The sequence below is a fragment of the Ambystoma mexicanum genome, chromosome 1q (assembly GCF_040938575.1).
Source record: "Ambystoma mexicanum isolate Mex_15411 chromosome 1q, UKY_AmexF1_1, whole genome shotgun sequence".
Classification (NCBI taxonomy): Eukaryota; Metazoa; Chordata; class Amphibia; order Caudata; family Ambystomatidae; genus Ambystoma; species Ambystoma mexicanum.
The window spans coordinates 254,682,893-254,705,910 of NC_090922.1; the positions used below are offsets into that span (position 1 = coordinate 254,682,893).

Sequence of the window (23,018 nt, forward strand, 5' to 3'; positions counted from 1 at the left end):
TGCAGTTGGAAGTTCGGGTGCTGTAGCAGCTACAGATAGTTCAGGTGTTGCAACTACTGGTAGATCGGGTACCACAACCACTGGCGATTCAGGGGGTATCGAAGAAACTGAAGATGTTGATTGCTCAAGAGTGTTGTCTGATAGCACAGCCACACTTTGGCAAGCCCCGCTTGCCAACTCAGCATGTTCGGTGTGAACTGCGCCAGTCTCTTCAGCTGCCATTGTCATTTCAGAAGAGGTTGTAAGTGTGAGTACTGGACAATAGGCAAGGGTGAGGGCGGAACCATCCTTTGACTCAGAGGGATTTCCAATCAGAAGACCAGCCTTGTTTTGCGGTGTAATGGCTGTGTGCGTGATTTGACCCCCCGGAGGAGTTAATTCTTTTCTGTCAGTACAACAACCTGAGTTTCTGTGGCTGGAAGGTGAAAGAGCTGTGTCAGTCTTTAGAAGGGATACATATGCTATGTTTAGGTCTTCCATCTGCTTGGTATAAGTCTGTATACTTTTCTGTATGACAATTCCAGGCCTTATCATGTCGATCTCTAAAGATAAGATGTCAGGTGTTGGACATAGTGTCAGATGGTCTGGTGACTTGTGTCCCTTCATAAGATTCTTATAATGCAAATAAACAAAGTCATCATAGAGGTCTTCGGTCTTTCTTTTAAGGCGTAGGAGTTGTTCGTGTAGCAGGTAAGTATCATTAGTTTGATCTAAAGCTTCAGAAGCTGGTGTGGTAGAAAATTCGGTTGTAGCAATGGGAAGACTGACCTTAGGGTTATTGTGTTTAGTAGATACTGTAGAAGCATTAAGACAACCGATGGTTAGTATAGGTCTTTTTTACCCAGGACCAGATACACAAACCTCAGGATAATGACTGCCTTGTCCTGTCAAATAAGGGTTTCCAGCATTCTGGGGAGCTTGCCAAGCTGATCTTGTGCATATCACTCTGGCAACAGCGTATTCTGGGTTAGAGTCTCCCACAATGAGTGCTATATCCTTGTCTGTTGCGGTGTTAGAAGGCTTGTCAGAAGATGCAGGAGTGTTTTTCACTGTTTGGTTTAACAAGATCTGTAAGAATTCATTATCTTGCTGTAGCTCTGCAACAGATAAGGACTGCGGGTCATAGTCGCAAATGTCATAATAATTGTACATGGAAGAAGGGTCAGCTAGCCAGTGAGTATAGTACCGTGCTTGTAAATCTTGGTTTACTAAGGCGAGACTGTCCTTTAGACTAAGGTTCTTGTTTGCTGTCTTTAGGGAAACCTTAGGTTTATGCAAAGGTTTCTTAACCCGAAAGGAAAGCATCTTTGTTCTGTGTGTGCCTTTCCGGCCTATGGAACAAGACATTTTTGGCTCTTGCATTCTGTCAGGAGTGGCACTCTATTAAGAGTGGCACAGGACACCCAGAAAGGGTTTGGGTGGTTGTGCCAAATAAAGTGGACAGATAAGAACACACACAGCGGAAAGGAAAGAGAACGAAGAGTAAGCAAGAGTAGCAGGGGAAAAGATACAGAATGAATACCCTCTTGGGGTGTATGCAGATATAGGAAAAGAGTATTCCACGAACCTTGGAAATACTCTAGCCTTCTGCACAGTTTGCTATAACAGAGGCCCACGCTGTTTGCTCATGACTTGGAACAGCAGCTCTGGGTGTCTGTAATGTAGAAACAGGACAAGGGAAGAGGCAGAGGTTGACTGAAGGGAACCAACAGACAAGCTCTGTACAAAAGGGTCTACAAACAGTACAAGAGAAGATACTACAGACAAATCCAGGAAAGGAGGTGATAGCAAACTAGCAGAAGGAAATGAAAGGAAAGTCGTGTAACAGGATAGGATAGCAGAGGACAGTAAGGAGCAAGGTTGAGAGCTCAGAGGAGCAGGAAAGCAATGAGTAAGCCCACAGGGGTAGGACTGTAAGGTAGAACGCCCAGAGGAAAAGGGCTTAGGGCAGCAGAGTAAAGCAGACTGCACGGCAAGGATCCCGTAAGGGCCGGGCAGTAAGGAGTGAACCCTGAGGGACAAGGCCGATGAACGTAGAAGGTAGCAGAGGACTGTAGAGAGCTGCTAGGCCGAGAACCCAGTGGAAAAGGTAGGTAGTAGGCAGCGAAGCGGGATAAGATGCAAAGTAGGAAGGCCCAGAGGACAAGGGCTGTAGGTAGCCAGAGAGAGGTAGGTTGCAGAGCAGGGAGCCCCAGAGGACAAGGGCTAAGGCAGCCGGAATGAGGCAGGCTGCAGAGCAGGGGAGCCCAGAAGACAAGGGCTGAAGGCAGCCGGAGTGAGGCAGGCTGCAGGGCAGGGAGCCCAGAGGACAAGGGCTGAGGCAGGAAAGCAGCAGAGCGTGATCAGCTGCAATGTAGAGGGTCCGCAGGGCAAGGGCGGAGGCTGGAAGGCAGCAGAGCGTGATCGGCTGCAATGTGGAGAGCCCAGTAGGGCAAGGGCGGAGGCTGGAAGGCAGCAGAGCGTGATCGGCTGCAATGTGGAGGGCCCGGCAGGGCAAGGGCGAAGGCTGGAAGGCAGCAGAGCGTGATCCGCTGCAATGTGGAGAGCCCGGCAGGGAAAGGGCGAAGGCTGGAAGGCAGCAGAGCGTGATCCGCTGCAATGTGGAGAGCCCGGCAGGGCAAGGGCGAAGGCTGGAAGGCAGCAGAGCGTGATCCGCTGCAATGTGGAGAGACCGGCAGGGCAAGCGCGAAGGCTGGAAGGCAGCAGAGCCTGATCCGCTGCAATGTGGAGAGCCCGGCAGGGCAAGGGCGAAGGCTGGAAGGCAGCAGAGCGTGATCCGCTGCAATGTGGAGAGCCCAGCAGGGCAAGGGTGGAGACTGGAAGGCAGCAGAGCGTGATCAGCTGCAGTGTGGAGAGCCCAGAGGAGCAGGGCTGTGAGGCAGGGAGCCTGGAAGGCTATGGCTGGAGGCAGCAGGGTGGAGCAAGCAACAAGGCAGGGTCCAAGCAGGAGTGAAGGTAAGCAGCATACAAGATCCGTAGAAAGATGCAAAAGGTGGAGGAAGAACTCTCAGATGCAAGAGGCTGAGCCACTGCAGGCAGCAGCCTTTATACTACCTAGCCCAGCACAGAGGCAGGCTAATCGGTTGCACCTGGCTAAGCACACCTGCAGGCAATCGGCCACCTCCCTTTCTGTTCCTGGGCTGGTGGAAGCAGGGCAAGTCTCTAGGACTTCTGGGGGGTGTAGTTCCATTTATAACCAATAGAAACAGCCAGGAATCAATGCTTGTAGCCAGGTGCATTATGGTATGCGTAGTTTGTTGGAAATAATAATTAAGCAGCAAAGTCTCGCAAATGGGAAATAAAGTTTCCAAAGTAAATATAGATGGATCCAAGGGTCTGTTGTAAATAAATGATAAACATATAGTCCAAATTGAGCGTAAATGGATGCGCCCATGGCGCAGGCATGACAAAGGGCTAAGCATGCCTAGGCATCTTACCCCTTCTCCTCACCTTCACTCAATGTAGTAGGCCCAAAAATCAGGCATGGATGCCCCTCATAGGTCCAACCGAAGCCCTGAGAGTATCCACTGCCCGAAATTCAAAAAGACGGCCTGCCGCGTGGTATCTGCGCGGCATATGGCGTGAAACAAAAAACTTCAAAGATCTCTGTTTCGAGATAAAAACTGAAGGAACCTTCACCGCCAGGCCCAGGCATTACACTGACCTCGTTGCCACTATTGGTACTCTGTGAGGACTTCCAGAAGTGATGCCCGTAAGCCCCCAGAACCCACAGACTGACACCGACACGTCTGCACTGCTCGGGCTTCCCGGTCGCACTGTCGCGGCTGGAACGCCCCCTTTATTTATAATGCATGCGGCGGCGTGCAACGTCACTTAATGGGGCAGCACCACAAGTGTTTTCACCCATCTCGCTGACAAAAAAGGTTGAGAGCTATGCCCTAAAATGGCAGAAAGCTGGACAAGGGCAACTGGTTGTGTAACCTGTAATGATTGGGATGTGCAGCCTGTGAATTGCGCCTTGACCGGGAAGCTCCAACCAATCCACGAGGAGTGTGAAAGGCACCCTGAAACAAGATAATGCTGAAGAGTGTTGCTTGTTTTTTGTGAACCAGTGCTTCAAGTTTGGGGAAGGTAACCCTGAGCCCTGTTGGAACATTGTTTTTGTGAATCAGTGCTTGAAGTTTGGTGAAGGGAACACTGAGCTCCTTTAGAACATTGTTTTGTGAATCAGTGCTTCAAGCTTGGGGAAGGGCCCCTGATCTCTTTTTGAGCACTGGGTTTGCAAAGCTGCACTTGAAGATTGGGGAAGGGAACCCTGAGCTCTTTTGTAGAGTAGTGAAGTGTTGTGTAGTGTACAAATGGAGGTGTAGCTCAATATGCAATGTGTGCCAACAGTCGTTCAAATGTATACAATTCCTCAATCACCTTGTTAAAATAAAAGACAAAAGTAGAATCAAAATTTTACAAACAATGGACACAAGCACATTCATTAAACCAGTGTGTGAGGTGACATATATGTGTTTCACAGAGGCCTTCCCGTGTTTCCCAGAGACCTTCCAGGGTTTCCCAGAGACCTTGCACTTTTCTGCAGTCATTTTCTTCTCCTGCCAGAAAGGGACACGGGGCCCATGTGTGACCAACCCATTCATGTTGTTAGTACAGACTATGACAAACCATGTAGACCATACATTAGCATGGCCATTGAATGGGTGGCAAATGAACAAAAAACTGCAAACTGTGTGTCCTTACTCATGTGGGGTGGCAGGTTTCCCTATCTGTACTCTAAGTGAGCTCAAAGACTTCCCACAAAGAGGTTTTTTGGGTGGGGAGGGGTAGGAACTGGGTGGAAATGGCCATAGGGATTAGCATGGCCATTCAAAGGGTGGGCAAATAAAAAACAGCTACAAACTGTGTGTCCCTCCTTTTGTGGCATGTTTCCCTCAGCATCATTGTAGGCGTGTGCTTGTTTTTTCAGCTTATTTGTATGGGAGACAACTTCTTTTGAAGGGGCGTTCAGCTTATCTTTTTCTTCCAACTTGGAAAAACTGTATATGACCCCGTCGGTTATTTAGAGTTAGTGTAAAGAGAGAAAGTGGAGAAGTCAAGGAGAAAGCACCCGTGTGAGATGATTAAATCCACATAACAAATCATGAATACGCCAACAATAGGGCTGCTTTGTATAAAAAAAACGAGCATATGCACTGCGCATGCGTTTTAAACAAGTACCCTTTCTATGGGCATGCGCAATGATAACATATCCTCGGTGTAGGCTGTTCGCACGCCCCTACTTTACCCTTCTTTTGTACAGGTGGTTTGACATGACATCAACAGTGCTGTTTCTTAAGTAGCACTTGCTCTGATTGTTGCTGTATCACGGAAGCATCATGCTGAAGAGTGTGTGTCAGGAGGAGGAGGCGTTTGCGGCGAGCTTTACCAGACTGTCATCAGTGCGGATGTAATTGGTTAAAGGCGAGCCATGTGCAATACGGGGAAGTGTGTTGTGAAGCAGACCACAAGCCACCAGAACAATTCTACACTGTCAGTCTATGCCACACGCAGGCGTGTGATCTGTAAGTGGGGGGACTGGACCGTAGGAGGGTCTGCGGAAGAAGCAGCCGTGGTGTGAGCTGCAGGATGCTCTCTCACCATCAGGAGGGACCCAAGGTACAAGTGGGCGTGGGCCACCAGCAAATGGGGATTATAAAAGCTGCAGGACGTCGAGATGTTGGACGAACATCTAGTGTGAAACCAGCTCTACTGTGACAAGACCATACAGACCAAGAAGAATACAAACCCACGACTACATACTCAACCCGAGAAGATGGAGTAATGAGGCTCAAGCCTCGGTATCCAAAGATCACAGCTGATGGATACAAATCTATCAGCAAGAAGAAGAACACGCGCTGCTAACAAGAAAGTATGCTGGAGGGGGGTGGGTATTGGCTGCAGGGCTGAGATTTAGGGGGGACTATTCACCACCAGGAGAAGTGTTAGCTGTGGGAAAGCCAGTCGTGTTAACTGCCAGAGACCACGTGCCGCCAGCAGTTTGGTGGACGGAGTGACGGCTCTACCTAAAGTGAGTGCCAGAAGTGGGAGGATGGTTGCCACCAACCGGGTGTATTAGTTGCACAACACAATGCCTAATTACTAGGGCTGGCAATGAATTCTATGCCCCTGTAACTGCCACCATCAAATGGAGTCTTTAATCCACCCTGAAGTAACTGGCACAGTGGAGGGAGTGTGAGCTGGAGGTAGCCGTTGTCCCACCAACAGAGAGAGCTGGAGTTGCTGGAAGAACTTTGCAAAACAGTACAGGGTGCTTGAAGTAATTTCTAAACCAGACACGTGGATGGAGCAGGGTGCTTTGTTACAGGACCTCAAAGTCAAAGGCCATTGTTTTTCATGCACTTTCTTCTACGGTTGTTGCCAATTCACACGACATCACATAATTAACCACACCTGTTTGAAGGCGCACTATTTGGGTGTTGGCGATCAAACAACCACTAACTTGCATCCAAAAACAACTCGGCGGAAAAAAAAGAAACCATGACTTCACGGGTAAGAAACTCTGTTAAGAATCTATTAAAATTCCCGGAGCACGCCTCAGAATATGTTGAGTGGGTTCAGTAGCATGTGCTTCTTGCAGACATCTACTCAGAAACACAATTGATAACTTTGCTGCCAGGTGTGCCACCGCACGTTGTTAAGTGAAAGAGCCCAGACCCTGCTGCTAGATGCGTCACTGTGAATCGTTATTTTTATCGTTATTTTGAACTTTGAAGTAATTTCCAATGTCATATCGGAGAACTGCAACATGCTTGCAAAAGTATGTTCAATATGGCCCTAAATCTGGCGCCTGTAGGCAGGCATCTTTCCCAATACTTGAGGGGGCCATGGTTCATTTTACAACATATCGGTTTTAGACTTGCTTGTTAATTACAGGGCCATTTATTTCTTCAACTCTGAGAGGCGGCAGCAGTTGTTAAGTCATGGATTCGAGATCAGATGTTTCTCATTTAATTTTTTTCATTAAAAAACTTTTTTCCGATCTTCCGTCCATCTTTTCATGCGTTATATTTCTTTTCTATCGTTAACTTTATCCATCTTTGTATCTTTCGACCCATGGTTCCGTTTTTCGTCTTTGTTTCATTATTGTTCCTTTTCTTTTAGTCCCTCTTTCGGCCCATGATGTGTTTGTTTTCATCTTTCTTTAGTACTTTTTAATATTTATTTACCATTTTCTTTGCTTTTTGTTCTTTAACTGTTTCTCATTCCAATGTGTTTTCCTTATTGTACTTTTGCTTTATTTCTTACTTCCTCTGCTTTTTTGCTTTGCTGCATTACTTCCCGCATTCTTTTTTCCATAATTTCACCTTTTCGTTTGCCTTTGTTTTATTCTTACCTTAAATCCCCCCCCTGCACTTCTTTCCCTTTCTCCCATTGTATATTCCCTTTCAATCTTTCCATTTTATACACATTTTTCTCGCAATCTTGTTTTAGTGTGAACCATTACGCTCTGTATTAGGCTACCTTGAGATGTAATACAGCTGTTACTTGTTCCAGGTTGGAAGAGTGGTAAGACTTATTGACACAACAGTACGGTTGGTCTTTATTTATTTTATGTATACATTTGTAGCAGAGCAGCAGACAAAGCCCATAGGCATCTAGGCTCTACAACCAGAGTGATAGGGGAAGTGGGTGGCTGGGGGGATAGGGCGGAAGTGTCATTTGTAGAGGTAGGTTTTGAGCTGTTTTCTGAAGGCGTTGTAGGACGGTTTGTTTTGAAGGTAGGTGGGTAGCTTGTTCCAGAGTGACGGAGCGTGGAACGGGATGCTGGCTCCACCTGCTCTAGACCGTTTGAACCTAGGTGTGGTAAGGCAATGGTTATAGTAGGATCTAGTGGGTCTTGCAGGTGAGGTTTTGGTAATTTTCTCCGCTAGGTAGCATGGGGCGTTGTTCGACGGGCAACTGTGAGCGAGGGACAGAATTTTGAAGTTGATTCTATCCTTGACTGGTAGCCAATGGGCAGTTTTCCTGGCCTCAGAAATATGGTCCCGTTTGCTTATGTCAAGTGTCGACCTGAGCACATTGTTTTAAATTGTTTGGAGTTTGTGTAGGTTCTTTACGCAGGTGCCTCAGAGAAAGTAGTTACAATAGTCTAGTTTCGAACTGATAAGGGCCCTGGCAACTTCAAGTTGGTTGAGGTAGCGAGAAAGGGTTTGCTGGCGTTGATTAACTTGGTGGCGTAGGCAGATGCTGCTGCAAATGTGGTTGACCTGGCAGGTCATGCTCAGGAATGAGTCGAGGTAGACGCCCAGAGTTTTTGTCATCGTTGAGGCAAAGACTTGAGTGTGACCATCCAGGTTTGGATAGTTTTGTGGATGGAGTTAACTTTCAGAGTGTCTTTGGGGAGGCCACCGGTGAGGGGATGAGAATTTGGGTGTAGTATGTGTAGCTGGTGTATGAGATCCCCAGGGCGTTGAAGTGGTCGAACAGGGGCTTTGTGTAAACGTCTCACCCACCCTTTACAACATGAACCTTGGGGTACCCCGCAGGCTATGGGTGTTGGTGTGGGCTCAACTTGTCCAGTGACCACTCGTGAGGATCTGTCAGCTAGGAATGAGGCTTCTTCTGTAGAAAAGTGAGCCGAGGATGTGAGGGCACGACAGAGGATCTTTTGGTCAATAAGGTCGAACGCCACAGAGAGGTCAAGTAGCAGGGACAGGGGGAGTGTGCCCTCATCATTTGTGTGGTCAAGCTGGTTTTTCAGCTCTACGAATGCTGTTTCAGTCCCATGTTTGGGCCGAAAGCCCGATTGAGGGACCCCCAGGATGTGATGGGAGTTCTAGGAAGGACTGGATTTGAACATAGGCCACTCTGTCCATCATTTACAGGAGGATCGGTACTGTGGTGATGGGCCAATAGTTGGTGGGGATGGCTGGGTCGAGTGTGGATTTTTCCAACAGTGGGCTGATCCAAGAGTCTTTCAGGGTGGTGAGGACGGGGCAGGTAGCGAAGGAGGCATTTATGATAGTGGCAATGAGAGGGAGTAGAGGGCCAGTGCATTCTTTGAGCAGGGTGGGTGGTTCTATATCCCCCTTGCAGCGGGAGGGCATATTTCCCCCTTGCAGCAGGAGGGCTTGAGCCCAGCAATGATGGTGGCAAGGGAGGAGGTGCTGTTGGGCTGGAACTTGAAGGTAGGGAAGTACTTTTGAGCGGGTGGCAGTGATGATCAAGCAGCTGGAATCGAGGCCTGTGTGGCTTTTTATGTTAGTTTGTAATTGAGTCGTTTTGCCTGTGAAGGTGTTACACCAAGCAGAGTGTCTTTGAGGACTGTGGATAGTGGGGGATGGGAGTTTCCAATTCTCGGAGAATGGTGAAAAGTTCCCGTGAGCTGGAGGAGGGATTGGGCATTCTTTCATTATAGGTGGCAGCTTTGGAGCTCAATATACGTTTTGTAGTGGAGCGACAGTTTGGAGAGGTTAGTTTTGTTGGCTTGGGTAGGGTCTTTAAGCCAGGTGGCTTCTGCTGCTCTATTAGCGGCTGGCGCAGCACTAGGGTTTGGTGTGAACCAAGAGTTGAGATGTGTAGGGATTTTGGATTTCTTGGCCTTGAGGGGTGCCAGGAGGTCTATAGCATTTTGTATTGATCAACCAAGGGTGTGGGATCCTGAGTAGGCGGGAGGGGAAGGTTGATAAGGGGGATGAGTTTTCACTAGTTAGATTGTGTGAGCTGAGGGCCATGATGCTGAGTGAGGCAGGCTCTAGTCTAGGGCGATTGCGACTGATGGGTATGGTGGATGTGATGGTGTGGTGGTCTAACCAAGGGCGTGGACGGTTGTTCAGTATAGAAATGTTACTTTTATGATCCCAGGAGCCAATCAAGAGTACAGCCGTGGATCTGCCTTCCTTCTATAAATATGACTGGCAAAGATTTCAGTTCAATTTGTCAGGTATTTGAATACATCATTAAGTAGCTATTGCATGTGTGACAACAGCTGGAAGAAAGTTGGACACGGTGGAGTTTCAGTGGAAAGAAGAAAAGAAAGCCGTAAAAATCAAGAAAGTAAAAAAGAATGCACACATGTCAGAAAATAAGAGATGCATAGCTATAAATCAAATGGATACTAAGAGAAAAGAAAGATAGGTACATGGAACAAAATAAACTAAAGAAGAAAAGACATAGAAAGAATAATGAAATAATAGGACATGTGAGAAAGAAGAAGAGGTGGGCTGATGAGAGAAAAGAAAACAAAACAAAGGGAGGAACGCAGTATTGTAAGTAAGGAGTAAAGGCAGATGGAAAAAGCAAGGATAGACGGGACCGAAAGACAGGTAGTTGGGGGCAACCTAGGAGTGCAACAATAACTGTGGCCGCTCAGTGCTGTAGAGTGTCCTTCACTGACCAGTCAAGTCTATGATTAACACTTGGCGACAGGAGCCCTTGCCTCATCCGGAGCATTGGGAAAGATGGCTACCTATAAGAACCAATTGTAGGGTTATTCTCTTTCTATTTTCCTTTCTTCCAAGGCTGTGTGGTGACCTCTTTGCTTGGGAATGTGCTTTTGCTATGTCTCAGTCCCCCCAATTCATCCATGGCTAGGTTGCACTTGGAACTCTGAAACCAAACCAAGTGCCCAGTGGCCATGCCTAGTGCAGACTTGCCAAACCCTTCCCCGAAGCTAACCAAAGTGACCAGTGGGCATAGGCCCCAAGTGGCATTAGGCTTGACCTGCAGCCATGCCCGGTATTCACTTTGCCTCTATTGCTGATCGATGGGCCACTGGCCCTGTGGCCTTGCAAGTGGCCACATCCATTATTGTGGGTCCACAGCTCACGAGATGTTAATTTATCCATGACCACTTTGGCCCTGTTGCGACTATGTAGGCCACTGGCCTTGGCCTGCAGCCATGGCTGCTGGCTAGTTTGTCAGGGCCTTTAGCCATGCCCTTCCTAGCTATCCGAAGTGGCAACTGGTCCAGGTTTTTGGGTAGGTCCAGTGGACACTTTTCTCTTGGCTTGGGACTTTGGGACTACAGGTCTCTCGCTATGGTCAGTGGCCCATGTGCTCCAGGCGTTGCCTTCAGCTATGCTCCAGGTCACGCCAACTCACTCAAAGTGGGCCCAGTAGCCTTTTCCCCCTTTGCCGGTTTGAAACCCAGCCTAACTTTGAGTACCAGGTTAGTTTTCTGAGGACCCGGTCAACGGGGCCACTAGTAGCCCACAGGCCAGTCTGTGGGCACTTTTGTCTGAACTGCTTTTTTGTGGGTCATATTGTACCACTCTGGGTACCCTTCTCTCACACTTATGGTTGGACAACTCCCACCGGGCTGCAATATGTCTAGTAGTGGTGAATTTTCATGGGGTTCACAACCTGAAAAGCTGCGTGCCACAGTGGCCCCCTTAAGAACATTTCTGCCCCCTTTGCAGCAACAAGATTGGCGGTCTTTTGACTAGCTGTTCTGAATGCCTTTTACTGTATCTGTGGACCCCGGCCAAATCTGTGGATATAAATAAGTCAATTAACTCCCTGAAAAAAGGGCATGTTAGTCTGCAGATTGTTCACGTGGACGTAGGCATCTCTAAAGGGTTTTTACCTCTTTTGGTCACATTTTAAACAAACCACCGTCTGAATTTGCTTCAGACTTGCGAAAGCGTGCCTCTGGGGCCGGGTGGCGATTCTCGCAAATGCATGGTGCAAATCCATCCGGCTGGTCAGGCTGTAGGTGATAGGAAACATACACTCATTGGAAATTAATGGGCAAATGTACGTTTTGTGACACCCATATAACTTTCCCCTCTTTCTCCCTCCGCCACTCCTCCGACAGAACCTCATGAAAGTTTTAAAACAAATCCCGAGCTGGATGTAGATTCTTTATTGGAAAATTCATTTTTTTATTTTTAATAAACTCTTTTTAATGAAAAAAGACACAAATCCAAACACAAACTAACTGGGAAGAAACTAAGCACAACAATACAACCATAAACCATGGACTATATCGCAGTTGCACATAAGCAAAATCATATATTATAAAGACCCTGCAACCGCTATTGCACAAGGATTTATTTGAGATAAAATACAGAAAAGTCTCCTGAGATTAAGCACAGTAGAACGATTAGGAAGAAATCCAGATTGATCTGTAAGTATTAGTGTAGTCATGTATGGAAGAAGTTTGATCGCCTGAATTTTCGCAATGATCTTCGCATCCACATTAATTAGGGATAATGGCCGATACGACGCACCGTTTGCCCAAACTATGAAACCACACCCAACTACCCACTCCTCCTTCCAAACCGTCCACCCCAACATGACAGTGAACCCCCAAACTAAAATGCATTGAGAAATCATGGAGTACAACAGCAACAATTTTGATATATTTTGGGTCTCCGGCATAGCTTAAAGGATAAAGCATTGAGCCTTGAGGAATGCCAGCATCTGAGAAGAAAGCAGAATCGAGAAATGTAGCTAGCCATTCCCGGATGCAGAAGGAGATGGTGGCAGACTGTGATTAACTCTGTTCCAGGTCTTCCAGTAGGCGGCAGCGGGATCTGGGTTTCAATATAAGTGCAAGCATCTACAGGATTCTCAAAGTGTGTCCTACCACCATGCTGTATACAAAGCCTTGATGGGGTACTTGTCAATCACGTAGTAGGTTCTTGATAGGGTTGTAGGATCTTCTGGTGGACTATAAATTGAGATTTTATTCTCTTCATATTGCAATAGACCTTGCTCCCTTGACAATTTCAGGATTTGATCACGGTCTCTGTAATTCAAAAGCCTTGCAATAATGGTGCAAGGAGGCGCACCAGGTTTCAGAGCAGGAGCCAGCGCTCAGTGTGCCCTCTCAACAAGGAAATGCGTTGGAAATTGTGTATCGCTCAGCAAGGTCTTTAACAAACCTTCCACAAATTGTTCCTTAGGGCCCTTAACTGTGCGCTTAGGCACACCAACAATGCGAATATTATTCCGTCTTGAACGCGACTTGAGGTCCTCCCACTTCGTCCGTATCGCAGCTAGCTACCTCTTCATATCAGTGCTCTGACGGTCATGCCGTATGACCCTATGGTCCAGATTGCCAGTGAGTTTCAGCCATAGTGATACGCCCACACTTTGTACAATTTTGCATGCAGCAAACTAATATTCGTCACATGTCATCCAGCTTCAAATTAACAGAGGTACAGCCTGCCTGCATCGCAGCCATCAAGGGGTCCCCACTCGCCGGATTTTCACCAGAGGGATCTGCAGCGCCTGCATCCACATCCATTTCCTTATCCCTGGCTAGTGTACTAGTAAATGAATCGATCAGCCCACGCTTATTTCCTGCCCCCCTGGTTATCATCGTCAGCTTGTGGGCTACCTTTCCAGGAAGGATGGGGTGTCTGAGTAGACACAGCAGTAGACGGGTCCAAGTGCGTATTTGGGTACCAACCGCAACAGGATACCCTGGACAGGGACAAAACAGCAATGCAGAACCCTCTATTCCAGCTCACCCAGGCCACTCTGGAGCCGCAACAAATCAATACAGCATCTGATTTTTGCTGTGCCGTCCAATGCCATGCAGTCCGGGCAAACAGCCCACAACCGCTCCCCACTGCTGGCACCCCCAGTTATTGCTTTCTAGGCCTAGCTGTTCGCTTCACCACCCAGGGCTCAGATCCTCCAGAGGCACTAAATAAATCATCTAAGTTGTACACCGTTGTACCTTGCTGGCGCAGAGCAGGAGGATGCATCCAGAGCAGATCAGGGAGCAGAAGTATGAAATGGTGCCAAAGACGCTACTTGCTGTTGGAAAAAGAGCAGGTGAGACCCCGGCGCTCCTTCTCAGGGAGACTTCAGAAACACGTGCCGTGTGGATCACACAGCCATGAATCTGCGATGAGGGAGACAGCGCGCCCCCTGCCCTGAACGGTCCTATGTCTACAAGGCCGCAGGAAGCCATGGGCTCAGGTCCCAAGGGAACCAAGCAGGAGCGCAACAGAGCCCTGGACTAGATTCAGTCAGCCCTGATGCGCTCGTGGAACAAGCACCGCCTTCCCCACGGACTCAGTCACAGTCCACCCACACCGCCTGCCAGGTATGAGGCACAATGTCGGATTTATTTTTAAAAGGATATGTGTTGTGTCCGGAGCTTGAGATCTTGCGCCACCTATTGGAAAATGTCTTGAAGATTTGGCGAACCACGCCAAAATTATCAGCATTTGTTAAAAAGTGCTCTTCTTATGGGGAATGCAATTTAACCATAACTACTGAGTTGCTATCACTGATACCGTACATATTTATGTACAAAGATTCAATGATATCAAGAGGGAAGACTAGACGAAAGAGTGGGATGTGATTTGATTGAAAACTACTGACCTGTGGCAAGAGGGAGAAGAACAGGGCAAGCTGTGGCAGAAATGCCCGGGGGTGTGAGTTTTCAGTGGGAAGACGGAATGCCCTTTGGGATGTGCAAGATCTGTCCATACATTCTTAAATCACTGAGAAAAGGAGAGATTCTAGGCAGGAATCCACCATCAGTGTGTAATGCTGTATGCAACCTTTGGCAAGACAGTCATGGGAGAGAGTTGGGAGAGCTGAGGAGTGGTGCAGAGATGCTAATCAGCAGAATAGTTAGCAAACAGACGCCAGTGTGGAAGAGCCACCAAGAGTCAAAACAGTGGGAACCGGGATGCACATCAAAGTGTGTCAGATGTGATGGGGACATTGATCCAACCCTGTCAGTGGTGGGAGGGAACCGACCAGCAACCCTGGATGCCAGAGCATGTGTAGTCGGGCATCCTCCCATCATCTCCTTACCTGCCAGGAAGGTACCATGGCAGGACCGGCATTGTGCTGGACACCATCCTCGCAAGAAAAACCACAGACCAGCGAAGAAGAGCCAGCTCACCAAGAGAAACTCCCTAATACAGCACATAGATAAGGGGGTGGGGCTTAAAGACCTTATGTAACCTCCCAAGCCCTCCCTATGACACCGCTTCAAAGCAAGGTAAGCCATTGGTAGGGTAAGTGGCCAATCCAGAGAGGGGGAGGGATATATAAGAGGGAGCTTGGGAGTAGTTTGGTGTGGGCTGAAGTTGGGTGAGGCCCAATGGTCGAGGAGGACGTTCAAGAGACCAGAGGAGGCGAGATGGACTGGAGTGCAGAGGCTATTTTTAAGGAGGTCTGTGGAGTGTTTGTGTTAGATAGGGGAGAATGTGAGTAGTAGAGGTAGAGGAGGAGGAGGAGTAATGGTGGAGTGGAGTACTGGTAGTGGTCGAAGTTGGCAGGAGTGGTGCTCCTCTTCGTTTTTTTAATTGAGTTTTACTGTTCTGAGACTTATATTTTAAAAATAAACCGTTCTGGGCTGCTTTTGTTTTAAAATAAAAGTGTAGGAAGAAGTTGAAATTTGCCCTTTCAGTGTACTGCACTTAATGTTCCCTTAAACAGAAGGTGCACGTGGGAGGGGCCATGGCAATTGGGTTTGTGGGGAGCAGGGTTAGGCGAGCAGGGAACATAGTTCCACTACTTCTTTTCATACGTTTCAACCCCTGGTAGTTGGGAGTAGCAAGTGAAGGAGATAAGAGGTAGAGTAGTAATTGGTAGTAGAGGGGTGAGCAAAGCACCAAATCCCTGGGTGTGCTAAAGAAGCAAGGGTAGTAAACTTAAACCGGTAGCAGAATAGGAGCAGTAGTAGACAGGGAGTGAGTAGAGTGATAATGACGGGAAGTAGGAGCTGTTATTGGTGTAGAGGGAGAGGAAGGGGGGGAGAGATGATGACAGAGACAGAGGGGTAGTTGGAGGAACGAATTTTAGTAAGGAACAGGAGTTGAAAAGGAAGTAAGATCGAAAGATGGAAGTGGAAAAGCAGAGAGAGAGGTTGGAGGGACAGTGACTTGGTGGGACGAGAATAACTTAATAGACCAATATAGCGAAGGCTCAGGTTCAAGAGGGTCTAAAAGGAGTAAGTGTGACGCTGGGAGGAAGAAGTCACCATATTACTTCCCAAGATGACTAAACTGGAATAGGTGACATACTTTTAGAAGATTCCTAGGGAGTCAGTTAGTCATCGTATTAGGGCTATCAGCACCAGATTTAGAAAAAGGACATACGACTAGGGGTTCCCGTTGGCAAGCACTAACATCCCTGATAAGGACGCCTGAACTAGGGAGGAGGAAAAACTGGGTAAAGTTGAGTGAGAGGGGGACGGCAAATGCCCCAAACCCTGAGAACCATAGAAACATTTTCTTCTTCAATATCAAACCAGTCTGATAACCAAAAATAAACACCCTTGGTCTTGTCATGAGAGTCAGCGTGGCTCTTTGTGGCGGGCCATGTTGTCGCACATACAACAAGTTAAATAAGAGAGATGGGTTAGGTGGTGTGAGTGGGACCCAAAGGGCTGAAAGGACCGGAGGAGGTGAGAGTTGAGATGGAGGGGATCTGACCAGAGAGCGAAAATGGAAGCATGGGGTCCAACAAAGAGGAGAGTGAAAATCAAGACAGATCCATGCTGGGAGGGGTAGTCCAAAGACTTGGAAAATAGTTGAAAGAGAAAGAGGCAACATTTGCAGTGCATGCTGTACGTGTGTTACAAACATCTAACAGGTTTGCATAAGTGAAAAGCCATTTGAGGTGCATGCAGAAACATGTGATCCAAAAGTCCTTTGGAAGTTTTAGAAAGTCTGAAAACGTTATTGGAAGTGCATGCTGCCATATGTGAATATGTGAAGCAAAAATGCTGCTACAGGTTCACAAAGAATGAAAGACTAAAAAGCATTTAAGTTGTCCATTGTAACACAAGGTTTCAAGATAACAAAATAATGTAAGAAAATGCGAAAGTGTGAAGAGTCCTTTGATTTATATGCTAGGGAAAGGTGTTCAAAGGCTCTTCTAAAAGTGGAGAAAGTCATTTGATTTGCTTATTGCGGCAAGTCCTATAAAGAATCTGCCACAAGCTAAGAAGGACTATAGGAGAGAAGAATCATGTGATCCAAAAGAGTGAGAAGGGCAGAAGGAGTAAAACAAAATTTAGATTTGAGTCTAAAAGAGTTATTTTTTTTTGGGAAATGTGGTCCACAGACAGCAATATCGAAGAAAGACTTGAGGAGTAAATAATCATTTGAATTACATTTTGGGTTGGGGAAAATGTATCAAAAACTTCTACTACATATGTGAGACTGAGAAGTCAACTGAGTTGTATGTCGAACAAAGCATCGAAAGAACTAACTACAGTCTTAAGAGGGACTGCACGGGGGAAAGGGAATGTGAATTGCATGCTTGGAAAGGCTATTCTAAAATAATCACAGGAGATTTAGAAATCGTTGTGCCTTTGGATGAGAGTTATCAGATCCAGTGAGAAGTCTCATGAATGAGGACAGTCATTTGAATTGGATGTTGAGAAATGTGGTTCAAAGCCAAGTCACAGTGCAGGCAAGACTGAAAGTCATTTTTGAGTTGCATGCTGGACCGTGTGGTCGAAAGACCCATAGCTAGCCTAAGAAGGACTCCTAGAGTAAGGAATCGGTTGATTTATATGTTGTAAAACCAGGCCTCCAACTTTGCACTTGCCACTAACTATTGGTGAGTGAGAATTAACTCTGGTTGAGTGAGAAATGGTGTGGTGTGTGAATATGTAGGACTGGTGAATGGAGAATTGTGATTCTGGGGCAGACATCATTTGATTTGCATGTTGGGAACTGTGGTCCAAAGAACAGTTTGAAGTCTAAGAAGTCAAAATGTGCTCAAACTGAATACAAACAAAGAGATTAAATTAGTAAAACTGTAATCTGAGAAGATGCATCTCAAGATCGAACATCAATCTATGAAAGATTCAAAAAACTATTTAGGAAAGAGACCGGAAAGTGTGCTATGGAGCCCTGAACACAGATTTTACAGACTAAAGAAAGGGAATCAAAGTAGGGTTGGATCTCCAATGACAGAGAAGAAGAAGATAAACTGAGACCAACACAGCGGGAGACTTGATGTGTGTCGCATCTCTAGGGTCTGAACTTGAAAAAAAAAAGATATAAAATAAACTGAAATACATGATTTCTGAGGCTTGTGGAATCTGCTTAGATCACAAGCTGTGCATAGGCTGACATTTAGTGGAAGCTGCAGAGTATTACAGTTGTTTTAAAAACTCGAAAAGGGATGTCGACAGGGCGTGCCAGTAATACTATCCCTAGTGTGACATCCAATGTACCCATGGTCCTTTACGCGTCGATGCCCCTCAGATTGTTTTTTTTCCGCCATCATAGACGGACGCTGTTTCGCGGAGTTCCCTTTCGGCTTATCGCCATTCATTATTCTACAATTAACAATAGTTTTTCTTACTATCCTTTATAACCCTTTATATCCACCGGCTATCGAGACCATCCGACATCGGTAGAGAAAAGAAACAACCTTCGAAGACTCCCATCAACGGATCCGTTCCGGCCTTGGAAGGCCGCTCCGGGCTTCGGCCCTCACAGTAGGGAGAGAGTGGGGAGGTCATACTAGAATGTATATACCCCTTATGTAAATTCGCCTAACTGCTGTGTCATTTCGTTATGGAAAGGACCCCTTTTAAATTGTGCCCCAAGTGTAACAAAAAGTTCCCGTGGGTCGACCAACACCTTGTGTGTAAATTGTGCTTCCCTCTGGACCACGTCGAGGGTTCCTGTCAAGCGTGTAGGCTCTTCAAACCCAAGACGTTGAAGGACTGCCTAACAAAACGCTGTGCCCATCACGCCAGGCAACTCGAGGCCATGGAAGTTGAAGGTGAATTTAGCGACGCCAGTAACACTGCGGTATCTGAAGGCGACAGGGTTACTCCGGTTTCCCAAGCGCAAGCCCCCGATCCCAACAGACAGGCCGCCGGCCATGTTACAGGGACAACACCCGGAGGTGAAAGCGCTCCTACTAACACCCCCACCAATCGCACAACCCACCGCCGAGACTTGTCACACATGTCGAACGGCAATGCGCAACATCTAGAGAGAGGTCCGTTGAGTCGCTGTCCTCCAGATCGAGATTGCCACCTGACAGGTCCCGACTTTCGAAAGACAGAACAGATGTTGCGGATAAAAATATTCCTGAAGATCGTGAGTCGGCTGACCATACAGACCGAACTTGCTCAGTTAGTTAAAAAGCATGTACCGGAAGGCCTTGTAAAGCAAAGGGAGTCTAAGAAGAGCTCCTCTAAGACCCCTCGTAGGGATAAGACACAGAAGGATAGGTCCCTTCATAAGAGTAAGGAACCTCAGTCACAGGATTCCCTGTCTTCAGCCTTAAAGAAAAAGGCTACACCTTCTAAGCCCACCCACTCCAGAAGATCTAGGTCTCTCACCCCAGTCTATGGTCATTCCTAGTTCTGCCCAATGCTCAGCCGAAGATATAGATGGGGTCATGAAAAGAATGTCTTTCATGGCAAATTTTTATGAGAAAGAGCCTAGCTACTTCTGGGGTTTCACTCTACCCTTTCCTCCCCCACAACAGCGGCCTCTGGGTCGCATAACCCTTTTGAATCCCCTGCTAAAAGCTCTTGCCCGGTGAACCAGCACAAGATCCAACTATAATTGAACTATATAATCCCAGACAGTGATCATGCGGATCTCTGTGTCAAAGAAGCCGCAGACCCTTATTATAGAGAGAATGAGGAGGATGAGGGTGACCCTGATACAGACATGTACATCATAGATTCACCAGTTAATCAAGACCCCCCTATTGTAGATTTACCCATTGATAATCAACCTCTCCTGAATGAGTACTTATCAAAGCGGCTGAACATTTTCAAATATCTACCCAAGAGGATCCACAGGACAAGGATTTTGTTGAGGAAATCTTGGGAGATAAAAAAACTGTTACTCAGTTTATTCGACTACTAAAGTCTGTCCAGCGGAAGGTACAACCCTCACTGGAGACACACAATCAGACGAAGGCTGTGAACCCACGCATTGAAAAAGAAGACCAATGCATCCTCCTCAAGGAAATCATGCAGCTGTTCCAAAAGGACGCCATAGAAGTCGTCCCAGCCAACCAGATAAACAGGGTATTTATTCAACTTACTTCCTTGTGCCAAAGAAAGATCTAACAATGCGCCCAGTATTCGATTTGCACCCTGCAAACAAATAGGTCAAGCCACAAAAGTTCTGCATGACTACTTTACAAGAGGTAATCCCCCTACTAAAAAAAAGGGGGGATTAAATGGCAACACTGGATATGAAAGATGCCTATTTTCATATTTCAATGTTCCCAGAGCACTGAAGATTCTTGTGTTTCAAGATAGCGAACCAGCACTACCAATTCAAAGTGCTGCCTTTCTGAATAGCCTCTGCTCCAAGGGTATTCACAAAGGTACTGGCAGTGGTGGCAGCACACCTGTGCAGGGAGGCAATCCCAGTGTACCCTTACCTGGTCGACTGGCTGATTACAGAGTATTCTCCCCTAATTTACAGGCAAAACATTCAAAGAACTATCAACCTTCTCTTTCAATAGGGCTTCTCCATCAACGAGAAAAAAATCAAGCCTAGTGCCAAGCACAACCAAACAGTTTCTAGGAGCTGTCTTTAACACAGAAGAGGGGTTGGTCTTTCCATCAGAGGAAAGAGTCCAAAACAGGTTACTGCAAATACCACATTATCAGGCCGGCCGCCAGGTAAGGGTGCGCAAAGCTTTGCATTTGCTAGGCATGATGGCATCTTGCATTTACCTGGTACCACACGAGCGCCTGCGACCCATGCAGGAGTGGTTGGCAAACAATGGTCTCAGGCAAGTGGTCAGTGGGACGATCTAGCCGTCGTTTCGCTAACACTAGTACAAAATCTTCACTGGTGGACAAGAGAAAATCTGCTGAAGGGGAAACCCCTCCACGATCCGGAAGTGCAAGTGATTGTCACGACAGATGCCTCACTCGCTGGGTGGGGGGCTCATTACCTTCACCACACAGCTCAGGGTCTGTGGTCTCGGGCAGCTGCTCAGAACCACATCAATCTACTGGAACTACTGCCAGTATTCAAGGCCCATCAAGCATTCGAGTTTCACCTAGCAAACCAATCTGTGCAAGTCCTGACAGACAGCACTACAGCGATGTTCTAAATCAACAAACAAAGGGGCACACGGTCTACAAATCTGTCCAGGCTTGCGCGACAAATTTGGAGAGGGGCACTCAAAAGGAAGATATTCCTATCGTCACAGCACGTTCCCGGGCACTGAACTCTCTGGCAGACTCACTGAGCAGAGATCCCCTACCAGAGGAACACGAATGGCGAAAACACATGGGTCGTAAAGCACCTCTTCTCTCAAAGGGGATTCCCCACAATAGACTTGTTCGCTACAAGCGAAAACAGTCAATGCCCAGACTTTGAGTCCAGGTTCCCCCAGCCAGGCTCCAAGGGGAACGCCCTGTGGATGAACTGGTCAGGGAAATTTGCTTATGCTTTTCCCCCAACACCTCTCATGAAGAAGGTGGTCAACAAGTTCCACAAGGAACAGATGACTCTCATCCTAGTTGCTCCTATGTGGGCAAGACAACCGTGGTATCCACATCTGCGCACTGGCGATGTGCGATCCCATTAGGCTCCCGTGCCCGACCAATCTACTCACTCAGCACGGGGGGCTAACAGTGCACACTCAATGAACTTGACAGCATGGCTCCTGAGGTAATAGAGTTCGGACATCTTAACATACCACAAAGGTGCACGGATTTCTTGAAAGAAGCAAGAAAACCTAACACTAGGCACTGTTACTTTGGAAGAGATTTGTTATTTGGTGCCAGTCTAAACAAATTAACCCCATAGAATGTATCCCATCCTACATTACGTGCCTTGTCATCATTTTTTCGACTATGTTCCAGGAGTCCCGGGCTCAAGAGGCTGCAGGACCAGGGCCATCATGCCTTACTATGGAGAGCCATAAACCTCGTTTTCCCCCTCCCCCTATCAAGGATAAATTTGTGCTTTGGAGGGAGTTGTTGCCCAGTCACCTGCAATTGAAAAAAGTGTGAGAATACAAGTACCAGAATCCATAGAGACATCAATGTGAATTAACCCGAAACACCTTCAAAGGAAATGCAACTAGACACGCCTGAAAAGGAAAAGAAACACAGCCTCCCTGATGATTGATGGAGTCAAGAAAACGTTTGGAGGAGAAGATTATTTGTTGCTACAGCAGGAAAACTTGACTGGGAACCAGAGTGCGCGCCTTGTCATCATTTTCTCATCCTACATTATTACTTATATGCTCCACTTGCTAGATTCGGGGTTAGTATTCAACTCCTTAAAGGTCCACTTGGCGGCATTGTCAGCCTACACTACCTCCCACAATAAAGGCTCATGGTGGAAGGTGCCTGTCATCAAAGCATTCCTGGGGGGGGGGTAAAGGGACTTCACTGCCGCCAGGATGGGATCTCAATGTTTTACTTGCTAAGCTCATGGGACCTCGTTTCGAGCAGACGCTTAAGTGTAGTCTTAAACGCCTAACTTACAAAACTGCCTTCTTAGTGGCTATTACTTCCATAAGACGAGTGAGTGAAATACAAGCATTGTCAGTGCAGGAGACTTTGTTGTACATAAGGATAAGCTGGATTTACGTACTTGCAAATAAAAAAAAATGTTTTTTTTTAATTTAATCATAGATTTTTACAAAAGAAAAAAGTTTTTTCTGTTTTTGTTAATCTTGTTGTACTGTTATCACCTTATATTTATGTTTGTCTCTGTAGTCTTTGAGTCCTAGATAATTGCTTGTTTAGTTGGAAAATTAACAAGTTGAAGGATTTTGTAAGTCGCTAGTAGCCACTGCGTCTTGTCACCGCTAATCAGTCGGGCCCAACAAGTGGGTTTGTCCATCAACGTGAAGTTCGAAAAGATGTGCTTCAGATAACGGTCTCTTATCTGTTGGTTACCCGGACACTGTAGGTGTAAGTGACGGATAGTTACTTTTTCAGACGTTGTTTTGAGAAACGGCAAAGGTTTGAAGTTCACTGGCCTCTGATAGCCAGAATCTCATTGGTTGGGAGCAAGTTTAACCGAGCTCGCAAGAAAAGATCATGCCCATTCCTACTTGGACATTTCTTGATGTAGGGCTGAAGCTCGTTTAATTTT

General features: G+C 46.9%; 1 protein-coding gene across 5 annotated transcripts in view; it reads left to right on the forward strand.

The window, feature by feature from the left end:
• Positions 1-5,206: 5,206 nt before the first annotated feature.
• Positions 5,207-23,018, forward strand: part of LOC138527208 (zinc finger protein 718-like) — a 561,133-nt gene continuing 543,321 nt past the window's right edge. For all 5 annotated transcript variants that reach the window (XM_069638322.1, XM_069638323.1, XM_069638321.1 and 2 more), the window contains exon 1: positions 5,207-6,519. Coding sequence is in view for 3 of the 5 variants with exons in the window: in XM_069638321.1 (XP_069494422.1) it covers positions 6,508-6,519 (12 nt within the window). In the remaining 2 variants the exon portion in view is untranslated. The remainder of the gene's footprint in view (positions 6,520-23,018) is intronic.